The sequence below is a fragment of the Rhamphochromis longiceps genome, linkage group LG17 (genome assembly GCF_057381845.1).
Source record: "Rhamphochromis longiceps isolate RC_006_pf linkage group LG17, R_longiceps_female_GT1.1, whole genome shotgun sequence".
NCBI lineage: Eukaryota > Metazoa > Chordata > Actinopteri > Cichliformes > Cichlidae > Rhamphochromis > Rhamphochromis longiceps.
This window is the reverse complement of record NC_140573.1, coordinates 30,343,513-30,371,313: the sequence shown is the minus strand read 5'-3', so window position 1 is coordinate 30,371,313 and position 27,801 is coordinate 30,343,513. Positions and strand designations below refer to the sequence as shown.

Below are 27,801 nucleotides of genomic sequence, written 5' to 3'. Positions count from 1 at the left end.
CAGGAATTAGCATCATTTGAGATGCAAATTATTTGGTTGTGTCTTTTATTTGCGATTAAAGTTAGTTATTGGGCATATACTGTACTTACACTTGTCACTGGTGCATCTAACTAATGCTTTGTTTGTATCTTTTCTTTCATGCACAGGGTAAAGAGTGGCTGTGTCTGAACTGTCAGATGCAGCGAGCCATGGGAGGAATGGATCCCCCTGGTGTGACGAAGCCCAAGCAAGGCTCCGCCCCACCCTCTCCTCAGAGACAGGCATCGGGAAAACCTGGAAAGCTCCTGATAAAACAGCAAAGCACCTCCGACCAAGGGTTAACACCACCAACCACACCAAGGCAGAAATCCCCAGGTCCTACCTCTCCAGGACCACTTTCACCAGGCTCCTCAGTCGCGGGATCCCCCAAAATCGACCCCAAGACAGGTCGCCCCATTATTCAGAAGTCCAGTCCTCAGCAGTCCCCAGCTAAACCCAAGCAGGAATCAAGCTTCTTTGGAGGGTTGGGAGGTATCAGTTTAGGGGGGCTCACAGATGCAGCTAAGCCACCAGCGGCTGCTTCACACGCTGCTGAGTCAGTCACGGGAAAACTGTTTAGTGGGTTTGGTGGGTTGATGGAGTCGTCGAAGCCTCAGGCCCAGGCTGCTCCAAAACAGGAGGAATCTGTTGCTGGGAAGTTGTTTGGAGGTTTTGGAGGCTTGACAGAGTCCACTAAACCTCCTGCAGCCACATCTCAAATGTTTAGCTTTGGATCATCCCTCTTGAGCTCAGCCACCAGTCTTGTCACGGGAGAGGAAGATAAAGCAAAGGGTTCACCTCCTGGGTCACCACCTGACTCCCCTGCAGACTCTGGTCCCGGTTCACCACCTGACTCCCCCCTCTCTGGCCCTGGCTCTCCCCCTGATTCAGACTCTGCTCCTGAAACACCGCCCCCTAAGACCAAGAAACCCCCCAGAACCATTTCTGTGGAGCGGGAAGAGAAAGCCCCGGAAACCAAACCCGTGCCCACTTCAGCTCCAGCGACGAAGGAAAACTGCCCTCTGTGTAATGTGGAGCTAAACGTTGGCTCGACAGACACGCCCAACTACAGCCTCTGCACCGAGTGCAAGAAGACAGTGTGCAATCTGTGTGGATTCAATCCTACTCCTCACTTAGGAGAGGTAAGAAACCCTTATCATTGTTGCTGTTTTCTTACGCCCCTACAGCTTCCTGCGCTCTCAGCACCGTGCACCTACTGCTAATTTATGCATTCTGGTGTATATAAATAGAACACAAACATCCTCTAGATGTTTCGTTGAAATAGGTCACAGTAGAAATACAATTAGGACTATTCAGTTGAACGTTTTCCCCACTAGCATCTCGCAAAAATACCCTTTATTTCTTCTTTTAAGTCTATTAGTTTGACTCAGATAGACAGTGTAATGGCATCTGCACATATTTGACTGCTGAATTAATGGATGTGGTCAATTATGCAGCGTTTAAAAAAATCTGTAAGCCTCATTACTGTCAAGCTTTCTTTAGCTGAGAGCGCGGCCAGACACGTGAAGATAAATAGCTTTTTTGGAGGACTCATCATCAAAGAGCACTTGATTGAACACTGTGTGTCTGTATATGTGTGTATTTGGCTGTGTGCGCTTGTGTGGTCATGTGTAGCGAATGCACGCTTTCCTTTATATAGAGCAGTCTTTAATTGTGAAACTGGATACATGCGACTTGGTAAATCTGTAAATGCCAATGCTTATTTGTCTGCTTTTCTGCATGTGAAAGCATCTCCAACCAGTCACTTCCAGCCTGGTTATCTATCAAGGTGCGGGGACAGGTTTGCTGGTGTTTTCCATGTGTTGTTCCATGTGGAAGCAACACTGTGAGACCGTGCTTTGAGTTCCACACAGCAGATGGTACTCTGTGGTGTTGAATCAGTATATAATGGGAACAGAGGCCAAAAAGTGCTTTTGGTTGAGCAGTTTCCCAGCATGCAGGCAAAGCATAGTCACATATGCTGCACCCACGTGAACATGTGAATTGTCCCAATTTTGTTTATAGCGTATCTGAGTCACATCTCACAATTAGATCAAACATCCATTGAGAACTAAAGTATAACATAACTAAAGCTAGTGGTCACTTGGGATGGCTAATATCCTCTTGACATGGTCATGCCACTCAGAGCGCAAACACGTGTTTGCCAGGCCGAAGCCGTATCCTGGTTTCACGTGATAACTGCTTTGTTAGGTCAAGGTTTGGTAATCTGCTGTGTATTTCTGGCTCTAAGCTGAGAATGAGCTTGTGAACGCTGCCAGTTCAGAGGCAGTTTGACATTATGAAAAATATCCTTATTCCCATTTTCCCATTCCGCTTTCATATATGTCTGTTAAAGAAAATGCTACAGCCAGCAATCCCAGGAGTCTCCTGGAGTTTGGCACACAAACAACCTTTAAACAGGGAGTTTCTGTGTTTACACTCAAGTTTTTGCACCCACCCCTCACTCCCATGTCTGGCAGTCCAGTGACGAGAGTCCACAAGCAGGTCACGGTCACATCTACACTCCCCTTTTATATATGACCACTATTAGTTTACAGTGGTGACAGGACTATTAAAGTTTTTGTACTGTTGTCGTCTTCTGAAGCTCGGATTTTTTTTAATTGCACATGCTTGCTGGGAGACTGAGGAGCTGAATCACTTAATTGAGGCCAAGCATGGAGGGGGAAATGTAATTACAAAGGCGAGATGGGCATTCAAGCCACTGATGCTCTAATTGGACATAGATTAGTCCTCTTAACATCCTCTTTTCTTGAAGCCTGACTCCGTTTTGTTTTTAGGACAGGCGTAGCTAGAAATTCTTACGGGAAGGGATGACTATTTCTTTCTCTTGCAGGGCTGAATAAGACACATACGTTGAATAAAAATGAAAGGTTCTGACTGAAGTTGTGACCAAGCTTTTGAAGGTTTGGCATAAAAGACACGCACACACACGGCACCTAGGTTGAGTCATCTGCCCCCTACGTAGTACGCCTCACTTGTGTGTCATTCGCTGCCATAATGTCGGCTGTCAGCGAGGGTTTAGTTGCTGACGTGAGTGGTGCAGAGTGTGTGGCGAGTGTGTGTACGTGTGTGTGGGAGGGGACAGTTTGTTTAATTTGTGAGAATGTCGAGCTATTGACATTTGGCTGAGTAGGCTCAGGTGAGCCTTCACACTTCAGGAGAGTTGCTTCTTTTAGTGTGTTTTTGTTCTCACGGTGTGCATGTGCAAGGATTAGAAATAAGGCATTTCAGGGTCTGTTTGCTAAAAATGTGTCATTTTGTTGAAATATTGAAGGGTGAGCGTCCATCTGACTGTAATGTGTCAGCATGTGTAGCCATAATCTCTGTGTCCTGAAAGGATTTAAAGGGCAACAGGAAGTCTGCCATTTCTGTTGAGGCGTGAGCCCCGACTCAGGTGTTTCTGCTTAATCCCATCAATATGAGTTGTGAAAATAGCCACCCTGGAAGGAAAGGCACTCACCTTAATGTGTTTTCTCTGTTGCTTGCTTTCTTTCAAACGCAGCTCCCTTTCTTGCATTTTTGTCCTATTTTCTCTGTCTTTTTTGTATTTCCCACTCTTTTGTATTCTTGGTCTTATCCTTATAAGACAAAGAACGACTTTCCTAATACCTGCATTTTTAAAGACAGTGTATTCTCTATGAGAACCCTCCCTGAACAGTGCTATCCCCCTGCTTTTACCAATGGGGCCCCCTTTGAAGTAGGGAAAGTAGACAAAATGGCGCCGGTGAGGTCAGCTGCCGTGCTGGATGCTCTGCCCTAACTTCTCCACTTTTTCGTCACTTTTTGCTATATCTGCGATAATCTTGCATGGGCATCATGCAAAAGACACAAATCCGCTACAGTAGAGACACTTTGGTTTCTATTGGTCTGCAGTACACGAACATTTCACCATGTTTAACTCCGGACCCAACCTGGCCAAAGGAGATCCTGAGAGAGAACAAAGGACGCGACCCTAAGCGACGGCCTCGAGGTAAAAGAGCCGGCATCAGGAACAGGCTACGGGCTCGCGCACACCGCGCACCCATGCCCAGTATCCTGCTAGCCAATGTTCAATCCATCGAGAACAAGCTTGATGACCTCAGAGCCAGAATCAAGTTCCAGAGAGACATTCGGGACTGCAACCTCCTCTGCTTCACCGAGACTTGGCTGAACCCAGCGATACCAGACCACGCCGTGCAGCCGACGGGGTTCTTTTTGGTTTACCGCATGGATAGGACAATGGAGTCGGGGAAGAAAAGAGGTGGTGGAGTGTGTTTGATGGTGAACAACAGATGGTGCGACAGCACAAACATCTCCCCACTCACACGCTCTTGCTCGCCCAATCTGGAGCTTTTGATCGTTAAGTGTCGCCCTTTCTATCTCCCTCGGGAATTCACTGCGGTCATTGCCTGCACTGTTTACATTCCGCCTCACGCGGACTCGGACACTGCCTTATGTGAGCTACATGAGGCTCTCACACATCAACAAACACTTCACCGAGATGCCGCACTCATTGTTATGGGAGATTTTAACAGAGTGAATCTCAAACGGACATTTCACAACCTTCACCAGCACATCAACTGCCCCACCCGGGGCACGAGGACATTAGACCACTGCTACACCCCGTTCAAGAACTGTTACAAGGCTCAACCCCTGCCGGCATTTGGAAAATCGGACCATTCCGCCATCTTCCTCATACCTGCTTACAAACAAAGGCTAAAGCAGCAACCACCAATCAGGAGGGAGGTCGCTCGCTGGACGGACCAATCGGTGGCCGCGCTGCAGGACGCACTGGATGACGCAGACTGGGACATGTTTCGGCGCAGCTCTGATGACATCAACATGTTTACGGAAGCGGTTGTGGGATTTATCGGGAAACTAGCGGACGACACAGCAGAAAGAACTATCATCCGAACGTTTCCCAACCAGAAGCCGTGGGTGGATAAAAACATCCGCGACGCTCTGAGATCACGCACCGCTGCCTACAATGAAGGGCTTGTCTCCGGTAATATGGACCTATACAAGGCTGCGTCCTACAACGTGCGCAGCGCGGTCCGAAAGGCAAAGCGGAGCTACAGGGAAAAACTAGAGTCACAGCTACGACAGACTCTAGGAGCCTGTGGAAAGGACTGCGGACTATAACGGACTATAAACGACCAGCTTCTTCAATGATGAATGCCGATGCTTCACTGGCTGATGAGCTGAACACGTTTTATGCTCGCTTCGACGCCGCAGCAATTAAAACAACAAACGGCTGCGCGCGCTCGGAGTGCACCAGTGAAGAAAATGCATTCGTCATCACAGAGCATGCCGTGAGGAACACCTTCAGGAGGGTGAACACCAGGAAGGCAGCAGGACCAGATGCAATCCCTGGCCGGGTCCTTAGAGCCTGCGCTGATCAACTAGCACCGGTGTTCACGGAGATCTTCAACCTCTCCCTGGCCCAAGCTGTGGTTCCCACGTGCTTCAAACGGTCCATTATTGTCCCTGTTCCAAAGAAACAACAGCCCGCTTGCCACAATGACTACCGTCCAGTAGCACTGACTTCAATTGTGATGAAGTGTTTTGAAAGACTGATGAGAGATCACATCACTTCTTCACTTCCTCCCACCATCGACTCACTTCAGTTTGCTTACCGGACTAATCGTTCCACAGACGATGCCATATCTCACCTGCTCCACACATCCCTGAGTCACCTGGACACTGGCAGAGGGAATTATGTTAGGATGCTGTTCGTGGACTACAGTTCAGCATTCAACACAATAATTCCCTCTAAGCTTTTCACCAAGTTGACGGATCTAGGACTCAGCTCATCACTGTGTCAGTGGATCCTCAACTTCCTCACAGACAGACCCCAATCAGTGAGGGTAGGAAAACAAGTCTCCCCCTCCATCTCACTCAGCACTGGAGTGCCTCAGGGCTGTGTTTTAAGCCCCCTGCTGTACTCACTGTACACTTATGACTGTGTAGCCACATCCGACACCACCTCCATTGTCAAGTTTGCTGACGACACTGCTGTTGTGGGCCTGATCTCCGACAACATCGAGACGGCCTACCTGGAGGAGATTAGGAACCTGGAGACCTGGTGCCAGGAGAATAACCTCCTCCTAAACATCAGCAAGACTAAGGAGCTGATCGTGGACTTCACTACAAAGCAGGCGAGGAATTACAAACCCCTCATCATCAGTGGCACGCCAGTGGAGAGACTGGACAGTTTCCGATACCTGGGTGTCCACATCACTCAGGACCTGTCATGGTCCTGTCACATCAACACCCTGGTTAAGAAAGCCCGTCAGCGTCTCTTCTTCCTCAGAAGACTTAGAGACTTCCATCTGCCACTGAAGGTGCTCAAGAACTTCTACTCCTGCACCATCGAGAGCGTCCTGACGTCAAACATCTGCACCTGGTTTGGGAACAGCACCAAGCAGGACAGACAAGATCTGCAAAGGGTGGTGCGCTCGGCAGAACGCATCATTCAATCAGAGCTCCCTGACCTGCTGTCCATCTACACCAAGCGGTGCAAGTCCAAAGCTAGGAAGATTATGATGGACCTCTCCCATCCCAACAATGGACTCTTCTCACTGTTGAGGTCTGGGAAGCGCTTCCGCTCCCTTAAGGCCAAAACAGAGAGAATGAGGAGGAGCTTCTTCCCCCAGGCTATTCGGGCCCTGAACCAGGTGTAGGACTGGACTCTCCCAAACACGTCACTATAAGACTGGACTCTCACACACGTCACCACACGCACCACCACACATTTCCTATAATCCTATAATTCCTATAATTTATAATCCTTATCTTTATAATCTCTTCTGCTATTTGCACATTCTTTACTGTAAATTCCCAAGTTAATTTGTAAATTTTTGTAGTAAATTGTAAATATTGTAAAACTTTTCTTCTGTCATTTAATGGTCGGGCATTGTACAGCTACAAGCATTTCACCCCCATGTCATACTGTGTATGGTTGTGTGTGTGTGACAAATAAAATTTGAATTTGAATTTGAATTTGAAAGTGTGTAAATGTGTGTCTGCTGCTCAGCAGTGTTACTTTAGCTCAGGCTCCATGTCATATTGTCCTTATCAGTAATGAGTGTGCTTTTTGAAGGAGCCTTACGTAAAATGGGAAGTGCAAATCAGAGAGTCAGAGCTAAGAGTAGAGTTGTGAGTTACACTCTGTGTCACCTCCACCTCCATAAACCAGCGAGATTTCCACCTTTTTTATTTAAATTCTGCAGAAGGTAATCTGTGGTTTTGAAATCGAGCATATTAATGTAATGTTCATACTAGGGTTGGGCGATATGTAAAAAAATTTCCAACCGACACTCGTCAGTCCAATAATCGACGATGGGTGATATATTCGCGCATGGGCAGACATTTTGATGGGTGGAGCAATGTAATCATGCATGGACTGATTTGCGCCTTTACAACTCAGAAGTCCAAACATGGACAAACTAATTTCCACCCCCCCTAGAAAAAAACAAAAAAAATAGGACTGTCAGCGTTAACAGGTCATCATAGTTAACGCGATTAAAATTTTTAACACACTCAACCCATCTGGAGCGCTGAATAATCAAACTTTGGACAAAGTGCCCGAATAGCTCCATCATTATTAGCAAACTTACTCATGGGCAAATGAATAAATAAATCGCCTTTGTAAAAACGATCGCCGATGGGCTCAGCTTATCATCGATTGTCGATATATTTGTTCAATCGCCCAACCCTAGTTCATACTCTTAATGCATTTGGACTATGTCAATACAAGCTCAAGTTCAAACCAGGAATCAGAATGGCGAAGAAAGGAGATTTAAGTGACTTCAAACATGGTGCTTTGAAGTCCAGTAGATCAGCTGAGTATTTCAGCTGATCTACTGGGATTTGATCAAACAACCGTCTGTAGGGTTTACAGAGAATGGTCCAAAAAGGAGAAAATATATAGTGAGCATAACGCCTCTGGGTGTAAATGCTTTGTTGATGTCAGAAGTCAGTGAAGAATGGCAGACTGGTTCAAGTTGATAGGAAGGCAACAGCGATTCGAATATTCACTCATTAGATCCAAAGTATGCAGAAGAGCATCTCTGAATGTGGAACACATCAAATGCTCCAGCAGCAGGAGACCACGCCATGTACCACTCCTATCGGCTAAAAACAGGAAACTAAGGGTTCAGTTCTCACGAGCTCATCAAAATTGGACAACAGAAGGAAAAATGTTGCCTGGACCGATGAGTCTCGATGTGTACTTCAACATTCAGATAGTAGAGCCAGAATTTGGTGTCAACAACATGAAAGCATGCTGCTTTATATCAACTGCTGTGGCTGGATCCGTGGGAGGTGTGATGGTGTGGGGTATATTTTATTTGCACACTTCGGATCCATTAACAGCAAATGAATATCATGTAAACACTACAGCCTGCCCGAGTATTGTTGTTGACAACGTCCATTCCTTTACGACCACAGAGAGGATCATCCGCTGGTGGATGCTTCCAGCAGGATAATGCACCATGTCACAAAATCACCTTAAGCTGGTTTCTTGATCTCAACTGGCCACAGTACACTCTACCAGCGAGCCTTGTTTAGATAAATTAAATATGAAAAGATGTATAAAAACATATAAACGAGAGTTATGAAGATGCATGGTGTTTCCTCTTTTTTTTGCTTTTTCCCCCCACTTGACATTGGCCAACATCTACAAGATTATGCTTTGCTATCCTGTATCAACTGCTCTCCCTAACTTAATTATTAAATACTTTCTGGCTGTTGGTTAATGTATCCTAGAAACTGAACTGCTTTATTCCAGTTTGCCATTTTTGTATTTAGTCACAACTACAAGATCTTAAAAAGTCGTCATCCTGGAAAATGAATAAGCAATGATCATAAAGTGTTGAGTACACCTATTTTTGTGGAATTGTGGAAAGAAATAGTTTAGGATTTTGGTAAGTAGGTCACCCTTGTCTGCTGTCAAACTGACATTCGGGTTAGGAGGCTAGCATCACTTTCTTCTCAAGATTTGTTTAGCCTCAAAGAGAGTAAGCAGAGCAAAATGCAAATGCTAGGCTAGTGGTTTCTTGGCGCAAAAGTAAACACTTCCTTATTTATGACATAAAGATGTCATGAATCTGCTCCTCTGGGTCAGACAGGAAAGGATCATTTCAGATTGTTTCGTTAACTTCACCTCTCTTAATATCTGCTTAAGTTAAGCCGTTAGTTTAGGCTTGTAAAGTTTCGGTTAAAACCAAAAAGCCACTTGAGCGCTAGGTCCCCGTGTTGGGCATCCTCATGTTTCTAAAACCTTAGCCTGCATTTATTGCAATGTGTTTCCCGTGTCCTCCTTCCTCATTGTTATTCTGCAATCGTGCCCACGCCTCCGCCCACAGTCTGAATCCTCTTGAGTCTGCACAGCCAGATAAAGGCTCGCTCCGTGGTCATACATACACTTATGCACATGCTTGAATATGCTTCTGTGTAGCGCTTGGTATCTCTGAACCCCCCCGCTCCAAACTTCTGCCTTATTTAAGTCACGTCATTGCAGAATCCAGATATTAGATGATTCTGTTGTTTACAGTACTTAGAAACTAACCACAGTTATATATCACAGTTATAAAGCTTTCAATCCGCTCCATACAGTCCAGTTGTTCTCACAGCTCTCCCATCAGTTGGTCAGGAGGCTGAAGCATACAAAAATAGCCACAGCCACCAAAGAGAGCCACAAAGAGGAGAGGGAGAGAGAGAGAGAGGGGAGAACACAAGGAACTGCAGGGCAGCCCCCCCCTCCTCAACACTCCCTTTTGTAGCTCTTTGTGTTCCCTCTTTCATATTCACTCCTTTAACTGTGTATTTTCTTCTGCCGCACCAGGCAACCCACAGAGACCCGCACATGGCCACATTGGAAGGCTGTGAGGGTATTTTTAGACATTAAGGTGAATGTGTGTCTGTGTGTGTGTTTGCGGATGTGTTTTGGTTGATTTTGTTGGCACCTGAATAAGAATATATCTCACAAGTTAAACTGATTTTATTTATTTATTTTTACTGAGAAATGCATCTAGCAAGTTGCTGTCTCAGTTGCCATATTAACAGATCTTACACCTTGGTTAGGCTATGAATGGTAGATCCTTCCTTTTTATATAGAACCCTTCATGCTCTATTCTAGAAGAAATTCTAATGATCTCCTTTCGAATTTGCAGTTTTCAAAATTTATTTTAAATGCTTAGCAAGACTTAAATTTTCACCACCAAGCGAATACGTCAAGTGTGCCAGCAGTGGGGCCTCATCACACTGAGAGCAAAGGACAGGCAAGCAGAGACACATGAAGACACAGATTCTGGCACTTGCCCCTTGTTGTCAGCACTGCAACACGTGCTTTTACTTCACCAGCAGGGAAGGGTCTAATTTGAATAAAGCAGAAAGTTGGTTTTGTGGATTTTGGACTATCTCAGTCTGACTATTAAATGACCTTAAGTGGGTGAGGGGAAACAGCTTAGCTTCACCTGTGAAAAAATCATTTTCATGCATTTTTTGGAAAAAAAAAAAAAAAAAAAAAAAAAAAAAAAAAGGCAAGAGGATTAACTTTTATCCCACGTTTAAAGTGGTCCCTTTCATCTTTATTGGAGAATATAGGTATTGGTAAAGGAAGAGCAGTTGGAGGGAGCTACCTTGACTGACAAGTTATAAGAAATAGACCAGAAACTTCACAAGCGTCTTTTTATGATTTTGTTTTTTAATTAAAATGTCAAATATTAAAACCACAGTCTTCTTTTTAAGCATGAAATGAAAGTAAGAGAGCACTGAGATGAAAAAACACGCAGACAGATAACATTTCATTGCAGAATGGAGGAGGACAGGCCCAAAGCAGAGGCGAGAGGAGACAAGAGATATGGTTGTGACAGAAAGAGGAATCCCATGGGGGGGTGGAGGAGGAAAGGGGTGTCACAAAGGATATGGGTGCCAGCCCATGCTGCCCTAAGCAGTGCAGACCATGACAACCTGACTGTTGCGGTTTGTTTTAGCACTCGTGACTCACGCCTGCGAGTCACATGAACAGCACCTGTGGGCAGAATTGACTGTCAGGCAGAAAATATGATAATGCAAGAATCCTAACATAATATAAGATTTTATTAATGTATAGGAAACAGCCAGTGTAACGCGGTTAAAGGACCAGGGCGCCTGACTGCAGCCTCATAGACAATGAGCTATCAGAATAAGATTCGACTATGGAGCCTGAGGGTGTGAATAAAACACAGGAAACAAAAGTAGAGCTCAAATATATATATATATTATGTTTGTTAGGAGAAGTGTATAGACGGATGTACAAAAGAAATAAAAACATATGCATATATATCACAAACAAAAATAATGTTGACAATACAAAACAGCTTAGTAGGTTCCAAAAGGAGGTGGGATGAGGTGTAGTCCAGTATGTGATTTAGTTTAGTTCCATGGACCTGTGATAGGTCATTGTCAACAATTTGTGATTCAGTCCATAGGTTCACAATTCCTACCGCAACGTAGCGGTGGTCGGGTGGCTCGCCATCTCGCGCTGATCAGGGCTGATCGCGGGAGAACAAAAAAAACCTGACCTAAACAAGGTCAAAAAACAGAAAGTATCATTCACAGAAGAAAATGAAACAGCATTCTACTGCTGTGACAAAATAAATCCATAAATAACAAAGTCAAGTAATCAATGCCACGTTTCATACAACAATCAATAAACCATCATCTCTTATAATGAATGTCATTCTAAATACTATTATAGAAAGACATTCTCATGGGTCCCATCAAAGTATATCAGCGTTAAAGCTAATAAATATTATCCAAAGTTAATCAAATATATTTACAAAACTCATTTAATCACAGGTGTTGCGCAACAGATTCAATAATGTAAATGGAATTTAACTCAATGCAAAATCTCATAGGCCGTTTCGGCATTTCATCAGAAAAGTAACAAAAAACATCCAAAACGGACAAAACTACAAAAATCAAATCACTCATTCAACTCTAGATACGTTAAGTCAACATTCGGCCATAATGGAATAAACAAAAACAACAATATTCAATAGATGACACTAGTAATTGCACTTACTGTCGCTAGCCTAGCATTAGCTTACCGGCATTGTAGGATGTGCGATCGCGGCTCCGCATGTACATTAATTGTGACAAAACAAAACAAACAAATAACTCACCGTTGAGTCGAGTGTGAGGTAGTGTAAAGATGAATGAATCGGCCGGGTTATTGCACGCTGTCAACTGGCCTGTAGTGCAAAATGTGTCGATATCTGACAAGTACGCCAACCACAGGGACAACAGCAGCCAGAGGAGCAGGGACATGCAGCTGATTGACCCGGAACTTATACAGGATTCATTCCCGCCACAATAAAGGGACTGGCGGAAGTGGGGTCAGAAGTTACCGTGGTTACACTCTCCCCCCCTAATCTCATGGACGTCCTCGTACATGGACTAGGCTGGCAGCGAATGACTGGTTGGCTGAGGTGTGAAGGCATCGTCTCCTCTTCTTCATCGTCTTGAAGAGCGAAGGAGAAGACAGAACTTAACCCATGCAGGAAGGTCTGAACGCTCTTTAACAGAGGCTTACCAGGCTTGATGTATTGCAGCCGATCAGGAGGATTCCTGGTGCGGGTTGAATGCCTCAAAGGTGGTTCTGCCTCAGGACTGAGAGGCTCTGATTCAGTAGGTGAGTATTGTGACAAGTTACTTCTGGATGCTTCCGAATCAGAAGACAGACTTTCTTCATCGTGAGAAGTTTCGACAAGATCAACTGGCTCAAAGCCAGCTTCCACGGTTCCGCTAGCAATAACTTGTTCCTCTTCAGCAGGTACAGGTTCCTCTGAGAGGATAGCATTCTCTTCCTCTGTAGCCAATACTACAGGGACATCGGGCTGGTTGATAAGTGGCACAGGTTGCGGAGTATTGGGTAAGTCGATGGTTGTTGTGAAGGTGACAGGTTCAGCAGAGAAGGGAACAGGTAGGTATGAGATTAGTTCCTCTTCGTCATTGTTATCAGCATCATCAGCACGTACAGGAGACACGGGTAAGACAGGCATTTTCCTCTTCTGCTTAGTAAGCATTTCCTTTTCAGGTGGTAAATACCCACAGGGCAGTAGGAGGTCTCGATGTAAAGTTCTCAGGGGCTTGTCTTGGCCTTCGGGTCGAACTGTATACACAGGAAGAGTGCCGGCTTTCTTCACTACAATGTACACAGATGACTCCCATTTATCTGCAAGCTTGTGTTTGCCTCTTAGCCGCACGTTCCTCACAAGAACTCTGTCTCCAACATTCAGCTGTGATGCAGTGACATTTTTATCAAATCTGTTTTTGTTACGTTTCATCACCTTTTCTGAGTTTTCGATGGCCAGCTTGTAACTTTCTTCTAGGTGGGACTTTAGTTTGTCCACATATTGTGTGTGGGATGTTGATCCTTCTTTGGCAAGGGGTAGTCCAAAGGCCAAGTCCACCGGTAAGCGAGGTTGGCGGCCAAACATAAGCTCATATGGTGAAAAACCTGTAACATCGTTTCTTGTGCAATTGTATGCATGCACCAGGGGTTTTACAAAATCTTTCCAATGGGATTTCTGTTGAGCTGTGAGTGTTCCTAGCATATCCAGTAATGTTCGGTTAAACCGTTCAACAGGATTGCCTCTTGGATGGTATGGAGTGGTTCTTATTTTGTGGATCCCAGCCATTTCACAAAGCTCTCGGATGATTCTGGATTCAAAGTCAGGGCCTTGGTCACTGTGCAAACGTTCTGGGATACCATAATGCACAAGAAAGTTGTCCCATAAACATTTGGCAACAGTCCTGGCTTTCTGGTTTGGTGTTGGCACAGCAATGGCATATTTTGTGAAATGGTCAGTTATGACAAGTATGTCTTTGACTCCACGATCTGGTTCCACAGAGAGAAAATCCATGCACACCAGTTCCATGGGATGAGAGGTTTTGATATTGACCAGAGGTGCGGCTCGTTCAGATGGGGATTTGCGTCTCACGCATCTTTCGCACTGTCTTATTTTATTGACCACATCACTTGTCATCTTAGGCCAATAAAACCGGGAACGGACCAAGTCCAGCGTTCTGTCAATTCCCATGTGACCCATTTGATCATGTAGGTGGTTAAGTACAACTGGTCGATATTCCTCAGGTAGCACTAGCTGGTATGCGAAGTCACTTCCCACTTGTCTCTTCCTGACGAGAAGGGTGTTATGGAGCTCCAGTTTATTTACTTCTCGCAGTAATAGAGGTAGATCGGGAAGTTCTTCCCTCAGGAATGGCAGTGGTGACTCGCCTCGTTCAACCTGAGCTATGACATGCCGGATGACAGGGTCAAGGCGTTGTTTGGCTGCAAGGTCAGCTGTTGAGATTTGGGGGAGTACCATGGAGGTGAACTGGATGTCGTCCGTGAAACTGTCAGGCAGACTGTTGACATTGACAGACATGGATAACACCAGAGCAAGATCAGGATCCGTGCTTGAACTGTACATCAGATGACGGTCACAAACTGCTTTGATGGTATGCTGGTCAATAGAGACATAATCTGGTTCATTGAGATGTTGCCATGCAAATCTCCAGATTCGCTCACGTTCTTTCTGTGACAGAGGATCATCAGACAGTTCACCATGAGGTCGGCGAGACAAACCATCAGCATCCGAGTTCTGCTTTCCTGCTCTGTAGGTTAATTTGAAGGTGAAAGTGGACAAAGCTGAAAGCCATCTGTAACCGGTAGCGTCAAGTTTTGCTGATGATAAGAGGTATGTTAATGGGTTGCTGTCTGTCACAACTGTAAACAGAGCACCATAAAGGTAGTCGTGGAATTTTTCAGTCACCGCCCACTTCAAAGCAAGAAACTCCAATTTGTGGGCGGGATACTTTGACTCACTCCGGGAAAGACCTCTGCTGGCATATGCTACAGCTCTGTTTTTTCCATCCTGCTCTTGATACAGCACCGCACCAAGACCGGTGGCACTGGCATCAGTGTGGAGTGTGTATGGTTTCTGGGGATCAGCAAATGCCAGAACTGGGGCAGAAGTGAGTTTGTCAATAATGGACTCAAAAGCTTGTTGACACATTTGCGTCCATCGTCCTCCAAATGGCTCTTTGGGGTTGAGGTAATTCTCTGGCTTTACAGTTCGTCTCAGTTTCCTCTGAGAAGGTGGATAACCAGCAGTGAGTTCATGTAACGGCTTGACAATGGCCGAATATCCCTGGACAAAACGTCTGTAGTACCCAGCAAAACCAAGGAAAGATCTTAATTCCTTCAAGTTTTTTGGCACTGGCCAAGAAGTGAGTGTGGAAATCTTGTCCAGATCAGTTTCAACACCAGCCTGGGACACTACATGGCCCAGATACTTCACCAATGTCTGGAAGAACATGCATTTCTCAAGTGAAAGCTTCAAGCCAAAATCTTTGAGTCTGGTGAGAACTTTCATCAGGCGAGCTTCATGTTCCTCAAGAGTTGGTGCAAAGACAATGAGATCGTCAATGAAAACCAATACTTCTTTTAGATTTAATTCTCCCATGCATTTTTCCATCAGCTGTTGGAAAGTGCTTGGTGCGTTGGTAATCCCTTGTGGCATCCGATTAAATTCCCAAAATCCTACTGGGCAGACAAAGGCAGTCTTTGCCCTATCCTTCTCCTCCATTTCGATTTGGTAGTAACCCGACTTGAGGTCTAGCACCGTGAACCACTTTGATCCTGCAAGTGCGGAGAAGGTGTCTTCCAGTTTAGGCAGAGCATAAGCATCTTTGATTGTTTGCAGATTGAGTTTGCGGTAGTCAATACAAAGACGTATACTGCCGTTCTTTTTGCGTGCAACCACAATTGGAGAGGCAAATGGTGAGTCAGATTCTCTGATAACGCCAGAGTCAAGAAGTTCTTGCAGGTGCTTCCTGACAGCATCAAGATCTTGAGGGTGAATTGGTCGTGGTCTTTGCTTGAAAGGAGTTGGATCGGACAATTTGATTTGGTGTTTAACTTTGTTGGTCCTGCCGAAATCCAGATCGTGTTTGGCAAATACTTCAGGAATAGTGTTGAGTTTTTGAACAATGCGTTCTTTCCAGTCTGGAGTTAAGGGGGAATCTCCAAAGTTGTATGGTGGTTGAGATGGAGGTAACGACTCTATAGACTGGTCTGAATACTGGGTGGGTTGCTCTTTGGAAATGACCTCTTGGAAGGCGCTGATTTCTGCAATAATAGCTCGAGCTGGAATGTGGATTTCATGGTCGGACTCATTACTCACTACAACAGGCAGAGAATATGGCCGACGTTTAGGTAAGTCCACAAGGCAGGTTTTTACTAGGAGTCCACCAGGCAGAGAACTGGAGGTGGGTTGTTCCAGAATAACTGCTTTCTCACCTTGGAATAGCCTTGTGACCAGGCATCCCTCAAGGACAGTGGTTTGGCCGGCAGTAATCGTATGCGGTTGGTCTGACTTTAAGATTACAGGAGCATACTGGTCATTTGAATTCTGGATGTGGCGACACTGGAGGATTTTATAAACTGCAATGTAACCGGAACCAGATGGCAGGAATGACTGCTCAGAGAGGGTATCACAGTGTTTGCTGTATGCAACGTCAAGAGTGTTGGTACCAACAAGTATCATTGGGGGTGATTGCTGGACGTCAGGCATGACAAGCGCAAGTGTATCAACATTAATGGATGAACCAAGAAAATTAGCTGGGAACGTCATGTTAATCTCAATGTATCCCAGGTAAGGTACGGCTTGTCCATTTGCTCCTTCTACTTCCAACAGATCATCCAGTGGTTTGATTGGATGGTCTGAAAGGTAAGTATTATAGAAGGAAAAAGGAATCGTAGTAACCTGAGAGCCAGAATCAAGAAGACAGTTGAAATGGTTGCCTTTGATTTGAATTTGGCCTGTGCTTTTGGTCCCCACAAGCCCTTTTGGCAACAATGGAAATTTGTTGTGGTTTCTGGGACTGTTCGTGCACGCAGCTCCTGTGTGTCCCACCACAGAAACTCCTTCTAGTTTAAAGATGAAGTATTTCTAGCGTCCCACTCTTGCTGTTTTTTTCTTAATTGGCTCTTTTTCTGTTCAACAAGACTGGAGTTTGCTCTGTTGTTGCAGGTGGAAGAAACATGGCCATCTTCTCCACAGTTAAAACAGTACCATGGCTTGGGTTTGGTATTTGACTGAGGTGAAGAATGACTGGATTTGGTTTGTCGTGGCTTAAACTTTGACTCGGTTGGACTTTTTTGGGACAAAAGTTGGGACATTTGCTGTTGGAGGGTTTGGAGTTGTTTTTTCATTTCTTTTAGCTCTTCATTGGCTGTAGAGTGCCCACAAGAACAAGTACTTTGGGATTGGATGTTAGCTTTTTGTTTTGATGAACCGATGTATTTCTTCATAAGTGACTCCTTAGCAATTTGTCTGTCTTCTTCTGTCCGTAACGACAACAACAAGTCAGAGAAAGGTGGTGGGTTGTCCTTTTGCTGTTCTAATTGTAGTTTGGTTAGTATAGTGTTATCCCAACACCCCCGACAAAACTGCTTCAGCAGATGCTTATTCATGTCAGCAGCTGCAAGTCCTCCTTGCTTTACAACAGTGCTGAGGGTTAGCTGCAATCTTTGGAGGTAAGCGGATGGTCGTTCACCTGGATTTTGAAGAATATTTAAGTATTGAGCATACAATTCTTCACCATCTTGAACTGTTCCAAAAGCGGAGTCAAGTACACTTAGTATGACTGAAGGCAATGTGTTGGGACTTAGACCTTTAACCAAATCAGCAGCAGGTGACAACAGGCTCTCTATAATACGCCTGGCGACGTATAGAGCTGACAAACTGGGGTCGGCAAGCAGTAGATCAATTTGGGAACGCCATGATTCAAAATCTGCTTCACTACTTGGCTTAGGAATCCTTCCTGAAAAAGCACGGAGACGTAGTGAAGTTGTGGTGCTTATGTCTGGGTTTCGGACCACATGCTCAACAACAACCCTTTGTATTTGTGGTGGGTTGAGATCAGGGGCTGTGAGTGATACTCTTGGAGTTGGTCCAGTCTGGCTTTGACGAGGTCGTGCCCCCTGCTGGTCAGTGGAAACCTGTCTGGCAGGAGGTGAAGACAATTGCTGCTGCTCCAGTTCCCTTTCTTCTTCCTCTACACCAATGTCCTCATCTACTCCATTTTCCTCATCATATTCAACTTTTCCATCATCACCTGCTCCTGCTTCATGCAAATGTTGACCAATCTGCCTCAATACTGTCTTCAAGACATCTTCAAACCGGTGCCCGCTGCGATCAGCAATATGCTTGAGCTCTTTGAGGTAATTGGGAGGGGGACTGCTGCTGTCCTCCATGGCGGCGTACTCACAGGCCAAAGCTGTGACGCGGAAAACAAGGTCGGCAACACTTTTAGAACAGTGGGTGTATGGCAGAAACGGCTCTAGAGTTGTAAAAGCAGTGGTATCTACAAACTCAGCGATCAGGTTTTTGAAGAAAGTACTTGCGGGATCATTTACGTAAAAATGACGGTTAAGATTCCCATAAGTACGCAAGTAGTCAAGAATTTCATTATCAGATTTTGTGTTAGACACACCGGAGATCATCACAGACTGTGATATATTTATGCCAGAAAGTGCAACTGAATCCATTTTTGATGTTATGTTCAGCAAAAGTGAAGTAAATAAGTAAAGAAAATTGTACGTAAGACCCCAAAATATTCACACACAAAGGCTCCTGGCTGGTTCGCCACTTGTAACGCGGTTAAAGGACCAGGGCGCCTGACTGCAGCCTCATAGACAATGAGCTATCAGAATAAGATTCGACTATGGAGCCTGAGGGTGTGAATAAAACACAGGAAACAAAAGTAGAGCTCAAATATATATATATATATTATGTTTGTTAGGAGAAGTGTATAGACGGATGTACAAAAGAAATAAAAACATATGCATATATATCACAAACAAAAATAATGTTGACAATACAAAACAGCTTAGTAGGTTCCAAAAGGAGGTGGGATGAGGTGTAGTCCAGTATGTGATTTAGTTTAGTTCCATGGACCTGTGATAGGTCATTGTCAACAATTTGTGATTCAGTCCATAGGTTCACAATTCCTACCGCAACGTAGCGGTGGTCGGGTGGCTCGCCATCTCGCGCTGATCAGGGCTGATCGCGGGAGAACAAAAAAAACCTGACCTAAACAAGGTCAAAAAACAGAAAGTATCATTCACAGAAGAAAATGAAACAGCATTCTACTGCTGTGACAAAATAAATCCATAAATAACAAAGTCAAGTAATCAATGCCACGTTTCATACAACAATCAATAAACCATCATCTCTTATAATGAATGTCATTCTAAATACTATTATAGAAAGACATTCTCATGGGTCCCATCAAAGTATATCAGCGTTAAAGCTAATAAATATTATCCAAAGTTAATCAAATATATTTACAAAACTCATTTAATCACAGGTGTTGCGCAACAGATTCAATAATGTAAATGGAATTTAACTCAATGCAAAATCTCATAGGCCGTTTCGGCATTTCATCAGAAAAGTAACAAAAAACATCCAAAACGGACAAAACTACAAAAATCAAATCACTCATTCAACTCTAGATACGTTAAGTCAACATTCGGCCATAATGGAATAAACAAAAACAACAATATTCAATAGATGACACTAGTAATTGCACTTACTGTCGCTAGCCTAGCATTAGCTTACCGGCATTGTAGGATGTGCGATCGCGGCTCCGCATGTACATTAATTGTGACAAAACAAAACAAACAAATAACTCACCGTTGAGTCGAGTGTGAGGTAGTGTAAAGATGAATGAATCGGCCGGGTTATTGCACGCTGTCAACTGGCCTGTAGTGCAAAATGTGTCGATATCTGACAAGTACGCCAACCACAGGGACAACAGCAGCCAGAGGAGCAGGGACATGCAGCTGATTGACCCGGAACTTATACAGGATTCATTCCCGCCACAATAAAGGGACTGGCGGAAGTGGGGTCAGAAGTTACCGTGGTTACACCAGCCCTAGTTATGCCAACATAAAAATGGTTGTGCACTATATTGTCGTGCTAATAGATTCTGGAGGTCAAATTGTGCCTCTTTCTTTTTGCATTGCCTGAAAAAAAAATCTGTCATATGCTGAGACATCGGTGTAATATGCAGGCATTTCTGGCTTTTGTCTTGAATTGTGTCTCTGTCGTGAGTAATGTTTGTTAGAATACACACTTTTCTTTTTGCAAGTTTGAAGGAAACATGTAATTGGAGTATAACCAATATTGCACTTGTGACTTAAAGGTGATTGTGTGGTTTGCTTTAAAAAAAGAGAGTTGAGTATGTGGGTTGTGGGTATGTGGGCTACCAAATAACTTATTTTGCTATTGATTGTTGTTTGTTGTCGTTTATTGCATTGGATGATTGAAGTCTGAAGAAACAAGACAAATTGCCAACTTAACAATTTATTCATTTAACAAACAGGGGCGTCAGTAGAATGTAGAAAAAACCTTACACAGCCCCAACAGCAAGGCACCTCATCCTCGTGGTGGTCACCAGCATGGTAACACACTGTTAGTCAAAAGCTCCAAGCTCAAGCTAATCCCATAAGTGTTAAGTGGCCTTGACCCTCTGATCAACTGCAAGAGGCAAAATCTGGACTCATTGCTGGACATAAAGTTTCTCTACATATTCAGGTTCCACTAGAGTTTGGCTGTCTGCAGTCTATCCCAGATTGTCTGGGTAGAGAACAGTCGGCTATAACATCCTCCAAACCTGTACTGTAGAAGACTGCCTATGGTTCTTGACTGCCGACAGGGTGAGGGAACTGTCTTCTTGTGTTGTCGTCTTCTTGGGACGTCCACTTCACGGCCTGTCTCTGACATCCTGATTATATGGGATTTGGGCTTTAATTTGGAGATGGTAGCAGGGCTCACTCCAAATAATGCTGCAACTTGGGTTTGCAGAACACCAGCTTGCAGTTGCCCCATGGCACAGGTCCTATTCAGATCAGTCAAACATGGCATTCTTGGAGCAGACACCAAGTGACCTCTGTAGAAGTGTCCATGCTCACAGGTACTGCTAACCAGGAACCTGGGGTACCAGAAGCTCAAAACAACAGTCAATGGCAGAATAAGCTGTTTGGCATAGGCAGAGAATATTTGGCAAGTTTTCATGGGTGTTACCCACATAATCTTTGCTGCTTTGGGATGTGATGGAATAGGAAATTGGCTTCATGAATGTAAAGCCACAAATCTACCCGTGTGATGCTGTCATGTCAATATGGACCAAAATATCTGACAATCCAACAGTCAGCTATAGCGACTATATCAATGTTTTGAACTATAAAATCAAAATAATGACCTTGAAGAAACCAAAAACTCTTTATATAGCCGAGGGGATGTGCAGAGTAAAAACTTCTCTATAAAGATTCTTTCTTTGTTTTGAAATGTAATTCATAACTGCTGAAAGGAGCGAAACACTTGATTTAAAATTTGAACAAAGCCCTGTCACTTTTTTGATTTCGATAAGAAGCTGACTCATGCAGACAGTTTATGAGATAAACTAGATAAACAAACACAGATGCACACAGAATATGCACTGAAACTTCTCCCTGTCCTTAATCCCTAGGCTAGAAGTGTATATATATTGTGTCAAACCCACTTTTTACACATCAACAAACACTTTGTCCTTCTCTCTTCCGGCTCGTCTTCATTCACCTTCCACAGTGGAATGAAATATTCTGACAGTATCGTCATGACAGAATTGAAACACTGAGGCTCTTTTCTGTCAACTGTCAGGTTTGATTTGAGTAAAAGATTTGTATTTATAATGGGATAATTGACCTGTTAAACCTTCATTTATCCAGGGAATATTCCTCAGTAGGCTTATACTTTGTCCTGCAACATTCTGCTTCACTAACATTTTGCTAAATGCATTCCCAGAGGATGGTAGCAGGATGGGACTTATTCAAATTCCCCACTCAGGTTTTGCTTCTTATTTTGTCATTAAAGCCTACAATCTCCTCGTCTCGAGCCCAGTTCTCAAACCTTAAGGCGATTACCACTCATGTAACGTTTACTTTCATGATTCATTTGAGAATTACATAAACATTTGTGCATGTAAGTGTGAATACAACACATTGAGACCACGATGTTAACATCCTTAACGCGGAGACATCGATTAGAACAAAGATCTTTTTTGGCTCGCAAAGGAGCTGATGCTGTGATATGCTGCTTGCGGTCTAGTGAATTGTAATTAAGTTGGCCACTGAGCATGCTCATCAATGGGAAAAGGGCAGAGACTTCCAGATTTTAATTTGAGCTAGAGCTTTATGACAGAAACATGCACGAGCGGTGCTGCAAAAAGAGCATTAGCCTCTTGCCTTTTAACCTTATCATTCATATAGTGGATTATATTGTGTTTTCGCTAATTATCTGGTCATATACATCCAGATATCACCATTGCCAAGACATGTCATTCATTTGTGGGCTTAAATGTAAAATAACATTAATATTAAAATATTAAATGAATAGACCCATAAATGTCCTTTTATTCCCCTTTCTTGCCAGTACTTGACTGGAATAGGTAACCCCAGCAGGTGGGTATTGGCTTAAGCATAAAGAATAGAAAGGGTGTGAAACAGCTAATCTGGCTCTTTCTGAAGGTGGCAAATTTAACTTGCTAGCACCCAGAAACATCATCATGAGTAGGGATGGGTATCGTTTAGGTTTTATCCGATACCGGTGCCAAATCGGTACTTTTGAAACGGTGCCGGTGCTCAAACGGTGCTTAAAGAATGGAGAACACAAAATTGGTCCAAAAACCTCTCATGTTCAGCTGGTTTTTGTAAAAAGATAATAATGTTAGCCTTTTCTGCAGCTATGGGGCATATATGGTATCACTCTTGGCTGGAAGCAGTGCTTAAACAATGGAAAAAACACAAACTTTATCCAAAAACCTCTCATGTTTAGCCGTTTCCCTCTTTTTCTTTGGTCATTTTAGCCTTTTTGGCCAGGGTGAAGGGAGTATCTGCCATCAAACAAGAAGACAGCCGCATGTAGCTATGATGATGTTTGCTAGTTCACCTTACATGCATTAATGTAATAACGTGGTTAGCCTACTCAACGTAAATTCCACACGAACAATATTAAGCTACTCACACAGAGAAGATCGGCTGCTGCTGCCATCATCATCCGTCATCATTTCTGCTACACTGGCAGGGCTAGGGGCCAGGACTCTCCTCTTCGTGTTTTTGGGGATGTTGCTAACTCCGGGTCTGATAACAGGCACCACACCCGCAGTAGATGCGCTCGGTGTGAGGTCTCGCAGCAAGCTATCAAATACAGCGCATTTCTTGGCTTTTAAAAAAAACGCTATGCGTCGCCAGGTGTTTGATCGGATTCGAGGTGTTACCTCCTTTGACAGTATCACAGTATCAGCTTAAAGCACTTGTTGCAGGCTGCTGAGTTTGCATATTTTGCTGTGAAATACAGCCAGACTTTTGACCGCTTCGCCTTGGGCATTTTTAATCTGTAGCTCTGCTCTAAAAGAACGTACGTACCTGGACCCGCCTACTATCCTCGGAAACGTAAAATGATTGGCTAGAAGTGTATCACAGCTCAGGAAAAAAAAAGCACCGAAATAAAGCATCGAAATGTGCGCTGCTTTTCGGTCTGGTTACTACCGTTTATGTCAGAACGGACACCAGTACCCATCCCTAATCATGAGCACCTTTTAATTCGCATGCTTAAGGAAAAATTACAGTGGTGGAAACAACTCCGATGCATCTTATTTTTTAGAGAAATAGAGGGTGTTTTAGCGCATTTTACTTTTTAAAATCAGCTAACCAAGATGATGAGAGCAATGAGAGTAACCAGGATGAAAATGATCATCTACTTGACATAAAGACATGAGGCAAGTTAACTGCAATATGGAACTATCTCTACAGTCTGCATATGATAAAGGAAAACCTAATTAATGAAAAGACACTACAAAAAAAAAAGCTGATGAAGAGGCGTTAACCTGGAAGAATGGCAGGAACTTTTGCCAATGTATGTACAAATGACGTCAAAAGCATTCACAATCTCTAGTGTAACATTTTAAAGTCATTCTGGGCAGTCACAAACTGCAGCTTGTCCTGTCCTCTTGGCAGTTGATTTGCAGATATACAGGGTGATAACGTTAAGCTTGTTGGCAGTAGCTGATGTTGAGTCATTTCCAATGGTCATTAAGCTCCTTCCCTTTACTGTTCAGCTTGTCCTTCAGTGTGCTCTATTATGTTCATTTTCTCCTTCTGCCTATAGCCTTGACTGTTATTCTCCCTACTTATCATCTTCCCCTCATTCTTTCATCCTGTCTTGCATCTAACCCAACATTATCAGTCTTTTTTCCACTGCCTCCCTTTCATCTGTTTTATCCATCTGTCCCATCTTCCTCTAAATCATCTGTTTAAAACGACGCTTCTGAAGTTCAGAGGAAAAGTCATAGAAAGAAATCTCATCAAAATACACGAAAAGTATATGTATGTGTGGATATGTCCAAGAATGTGTAAAGTGCAGGCAGTGGTAAGAGGAAGCGACTTCACCAAGTCTGTGGGCCAAGCGCTGTCTAAATTTAGATGAGCCAAACCCTCATAGGATCCTTCGTGTTAATCAAAGAGCTGCGCCGACCTTCACAACACTCCTACTCCCAGTTGGAGACAATAACCTAACATGGGTATGGTCAGCCTCGTCCCAGCATCTGATTCCTGTCTGCGGTTTTCAGTTTGTCTTCTTTCTCCGTCCTTGGAGGAAGCCTGACGGAGATGGAAAATTTCTGAGTCTGTCATGATTCATTCATGTTTGAGCTCGTGCTTGTTTGAGAGCTTCATGTAGGAAGAGAGAGGGAGTTTGTATTTATTTTCCAAGGTTTTTTATGCTTTTTATCTGAGTATATACATTTCAACAACATTGCCACAAATTCATCTTTGTGGGTGTTAGTGTTTGTCAGCTCTTTGGTGCCCACGTGATATCAGAAAATCCTTGACGGTGATGTGCGTGAGTGACTCCCTAGGTTACATGAATCATCCATGATGCGATTTGCAGAAGCCATCACAGCTATCTTACAGAGGCATGTCATATTTATTTGAAAGCTGATGTAGAAAAGATCATTATGTAAAAAATTCAGATTTTTTGGTTTTGTTTTTGTGGATAGATAAAGTACTGTGCAAAACTCTTCAGCCATCTTTCCTTTCTCTATATTTAGTAAGGAAAATAGAAAGTAGGTCCAGCAGTCTATTGAAACATGACAACACACATGGAAGTAAAGGATAAAAGGCAGTTATAATGAAATAATGAAAGTCAATATTTGGTATGACCACCTTTATTTTTGTCTGTGAAGGTTCTCAGTCATCCAGGTCATCGTAGTCAAAGGAGCTTGCAAAGAAAAGCGTCTGGACTTCTTTAAGTTACTTGAAGACGTTTCACCTCTCATCCGAGAAGCTTCTTCAGTTCTAAGGTCAAATGGTGGAGAGTCCCAGATATGAACCTAGTGGGAGTATCCCCCCACAGAGGGACAAAAGGACCCCCTGATGATCCTCTAATCGCCTGAGCCAAGGTGTGAAACTGGGTGTGGGTCCCAATCAGCCAGAGTTTCGGGTGAGTTCATTGTGAAACCTGGCCCCACCTTATCATGCGAATTCCTGAGATCAGATGGCCCAGGATGTGAGTGGGCGTTAAGGCGTCTGGGAAGGGATCTCAAAACTGGATTATAGATGGCAGAGAGTTGGTGTCGTAAACCACCACCTCTGTTCAAAGATGGTCGCTCACAGTGTACATAGATGGCTTCTTTCACTCCTCTTTCAAACCATCTGTCCTCTCTGTCCAAAATGTGAACATTGGCATCCTCGAAAGAGTGTCCTTTATCCTTAAGATGCAGATGGACTGCTGAGTCTTGTCCTGTGGAGGTGGCTCTTCTGTGTTGTGCCATGCGCTTGTGAAGTGGCTGTTTGGTCTCTCCAATGTAGAGGTCTGAGCATTCCTCGCTGCACTGTACAGCATACACCACATTGTTAAGTCTGTGTTTTGGTGTTTTGTCTTTCGGGTGAACCAGTTTTTGTCTGAGCGTGTTGCTGGGTCTGAAATACACTGGGATGTCGTGCTTGGAGAAAACTCTCCTGAGTTTTTCTGATACACCAGCTACATAGGGGATGACAATGTTGTTGCGCCTGTCTTTCTTATCCTCCCTCGCTGGTGTCTGATCTTCTTTTCTGTGCCTCTTTGCTGACTTTAAGAACGCCCATTTAGGATAGCCGCACGTTTTGAGTGCTTCCTTTACATGTGTGTGTTCCTTCTTTTTTCCTTCAGGCTTAGAGGGAACATGTTCTGCCCGGTGGTGTAGGGTCCTAATTACTCCAAGTTTGTGTTCCAGAGGGTGATGGGAGTCGAACAGGAGGTACTGGTCCGTGTGTGTGGGCTTCCGGTAAACTTCGATGTTGAGTTTGCCATTCTCTTCAATGTGCACAGCGCAGTGCAGGAAAGGCAAACAGTTGTCCTTTGTGTCTTCCCTGGTGAACTTGATGTTTTTATCCACAGAGTTAATGTGCGCAGTGAAGGATTCCACTTCTTGTGTCTTGATTTTGACCCAGGTGTCGTCTACATATCTGTACCAGTGGCTGGTTACTCTTCCTTTGAAAGAGCCAAGAGCCTTCCTTTCCACTTCCTCCATGTAAAGGTTGGCTACAATAGGTGACACGGGGGAGCCCATGGCACAGCCATGTTTTTGTCTGTAAAAGCCTTCGTTGTACTTGAAATATGTAGTGGTGAGGCAGAGGTCTAACAAGAAGACAGCTCCTTGGAGGACAGGACCAACTTCACACCCGATCAGATTTGCAAACTGTTAGACCTCTATTTGTCCACCTTTATTTTTCCACACTTTTACCTGAACTCTCTTAGGTAAGATTCCTTTCGATTTCAAGTAGGTTTCAGGAATAGTTCTCCAGGCTCCTTGAAAGACATTTAAAGCTCTTCCTTGGATGTTGGCTGGTTTTTGTGTTGTTCTCTGTGAAAATAATTCCACACGGTTCAATAATTTTGAGGTCCGGGCCCGAGGAGGCCAATCCATGACTGACAGTGTTCCATTGTAGGCTTTTCTATCCTGGTATGCTTTTACTTCATTGGCAGTGTTTGGCATCATTGTCATACTGCTGCCAATCAGGCCCTTTCCAGATGATCTTATATGGTGAATCAAATTGTCATGGCATGATCCCCAACAACCTCAAACCATGACATGACGATGGACCTCCACCATTTTTTCCAAATTGCTATAGGGTTTCACTGTTGTACCTCTGTCCTGGCCTTCTCCATACATGTTGATGGCACTTTGAATCAAAATGTTCAAATTTGGATTAATCACTCAGTAAAACCTTTTGCCTCTTGTTTTGTGACAGGCTGCAAGTAAAAGAATGCCTAAAGATAGATTTTGAAATTGATTCTTCGCCAACTTGCTTGCAGACGGAATACTGTTTTTTTTCCTTGAGTGAGGTACCTTTTTATGCTTGAATGACTCAGCAGTCAGCATTAAGTGGTTTGGCAAACAAGGGAATAAAAAAGAAAAAAAACCAAGAAAAAAAGGTCAGGTACAAGACTGGACTGACAATGGGTGAAAAAACACCCAGTATCCAAAGAAAAGCACTGCAAGACCTTCACTATTTCTCAAGACCACTTTAAAAAAAATTCTAATAAAATAAGAAATCAGCAGTAGCTCAGTAGTTTTGCACTGTAAACGGAGACCCTGAACTTTCTTCTTGGTTCTCGTGACATCACAAATTCCTGATGCAGTTTG

General features: G+C 43.8%; 1 protein-coding gene across 5 annotated transcripts in view; it reads left to right on the top strand.

The window, feature by feature from the left end:
* The window catches only part of pcloa (piccolo presynaptic cytomatrix protein a), a 73,491-nt gene that overhangs the window by 4,965 nt on the left and 40,725 nt on the right, over positions 1-27,801 (top strand). For all 5 annotated transcript variants that reach the window (XM_085385723.1, XM_085385722.1, XM_085385726.1 and 2 more), the window contains exon 3: positions 147-1,160. In XM_085385723.1, coding sequence (XP_085241849.1) covers positions 147-1,160 — 1,014 coding nt within the window. The remainder of the gene's footprint in view (positions 1-146; positions 1,161-27,801) is intronic.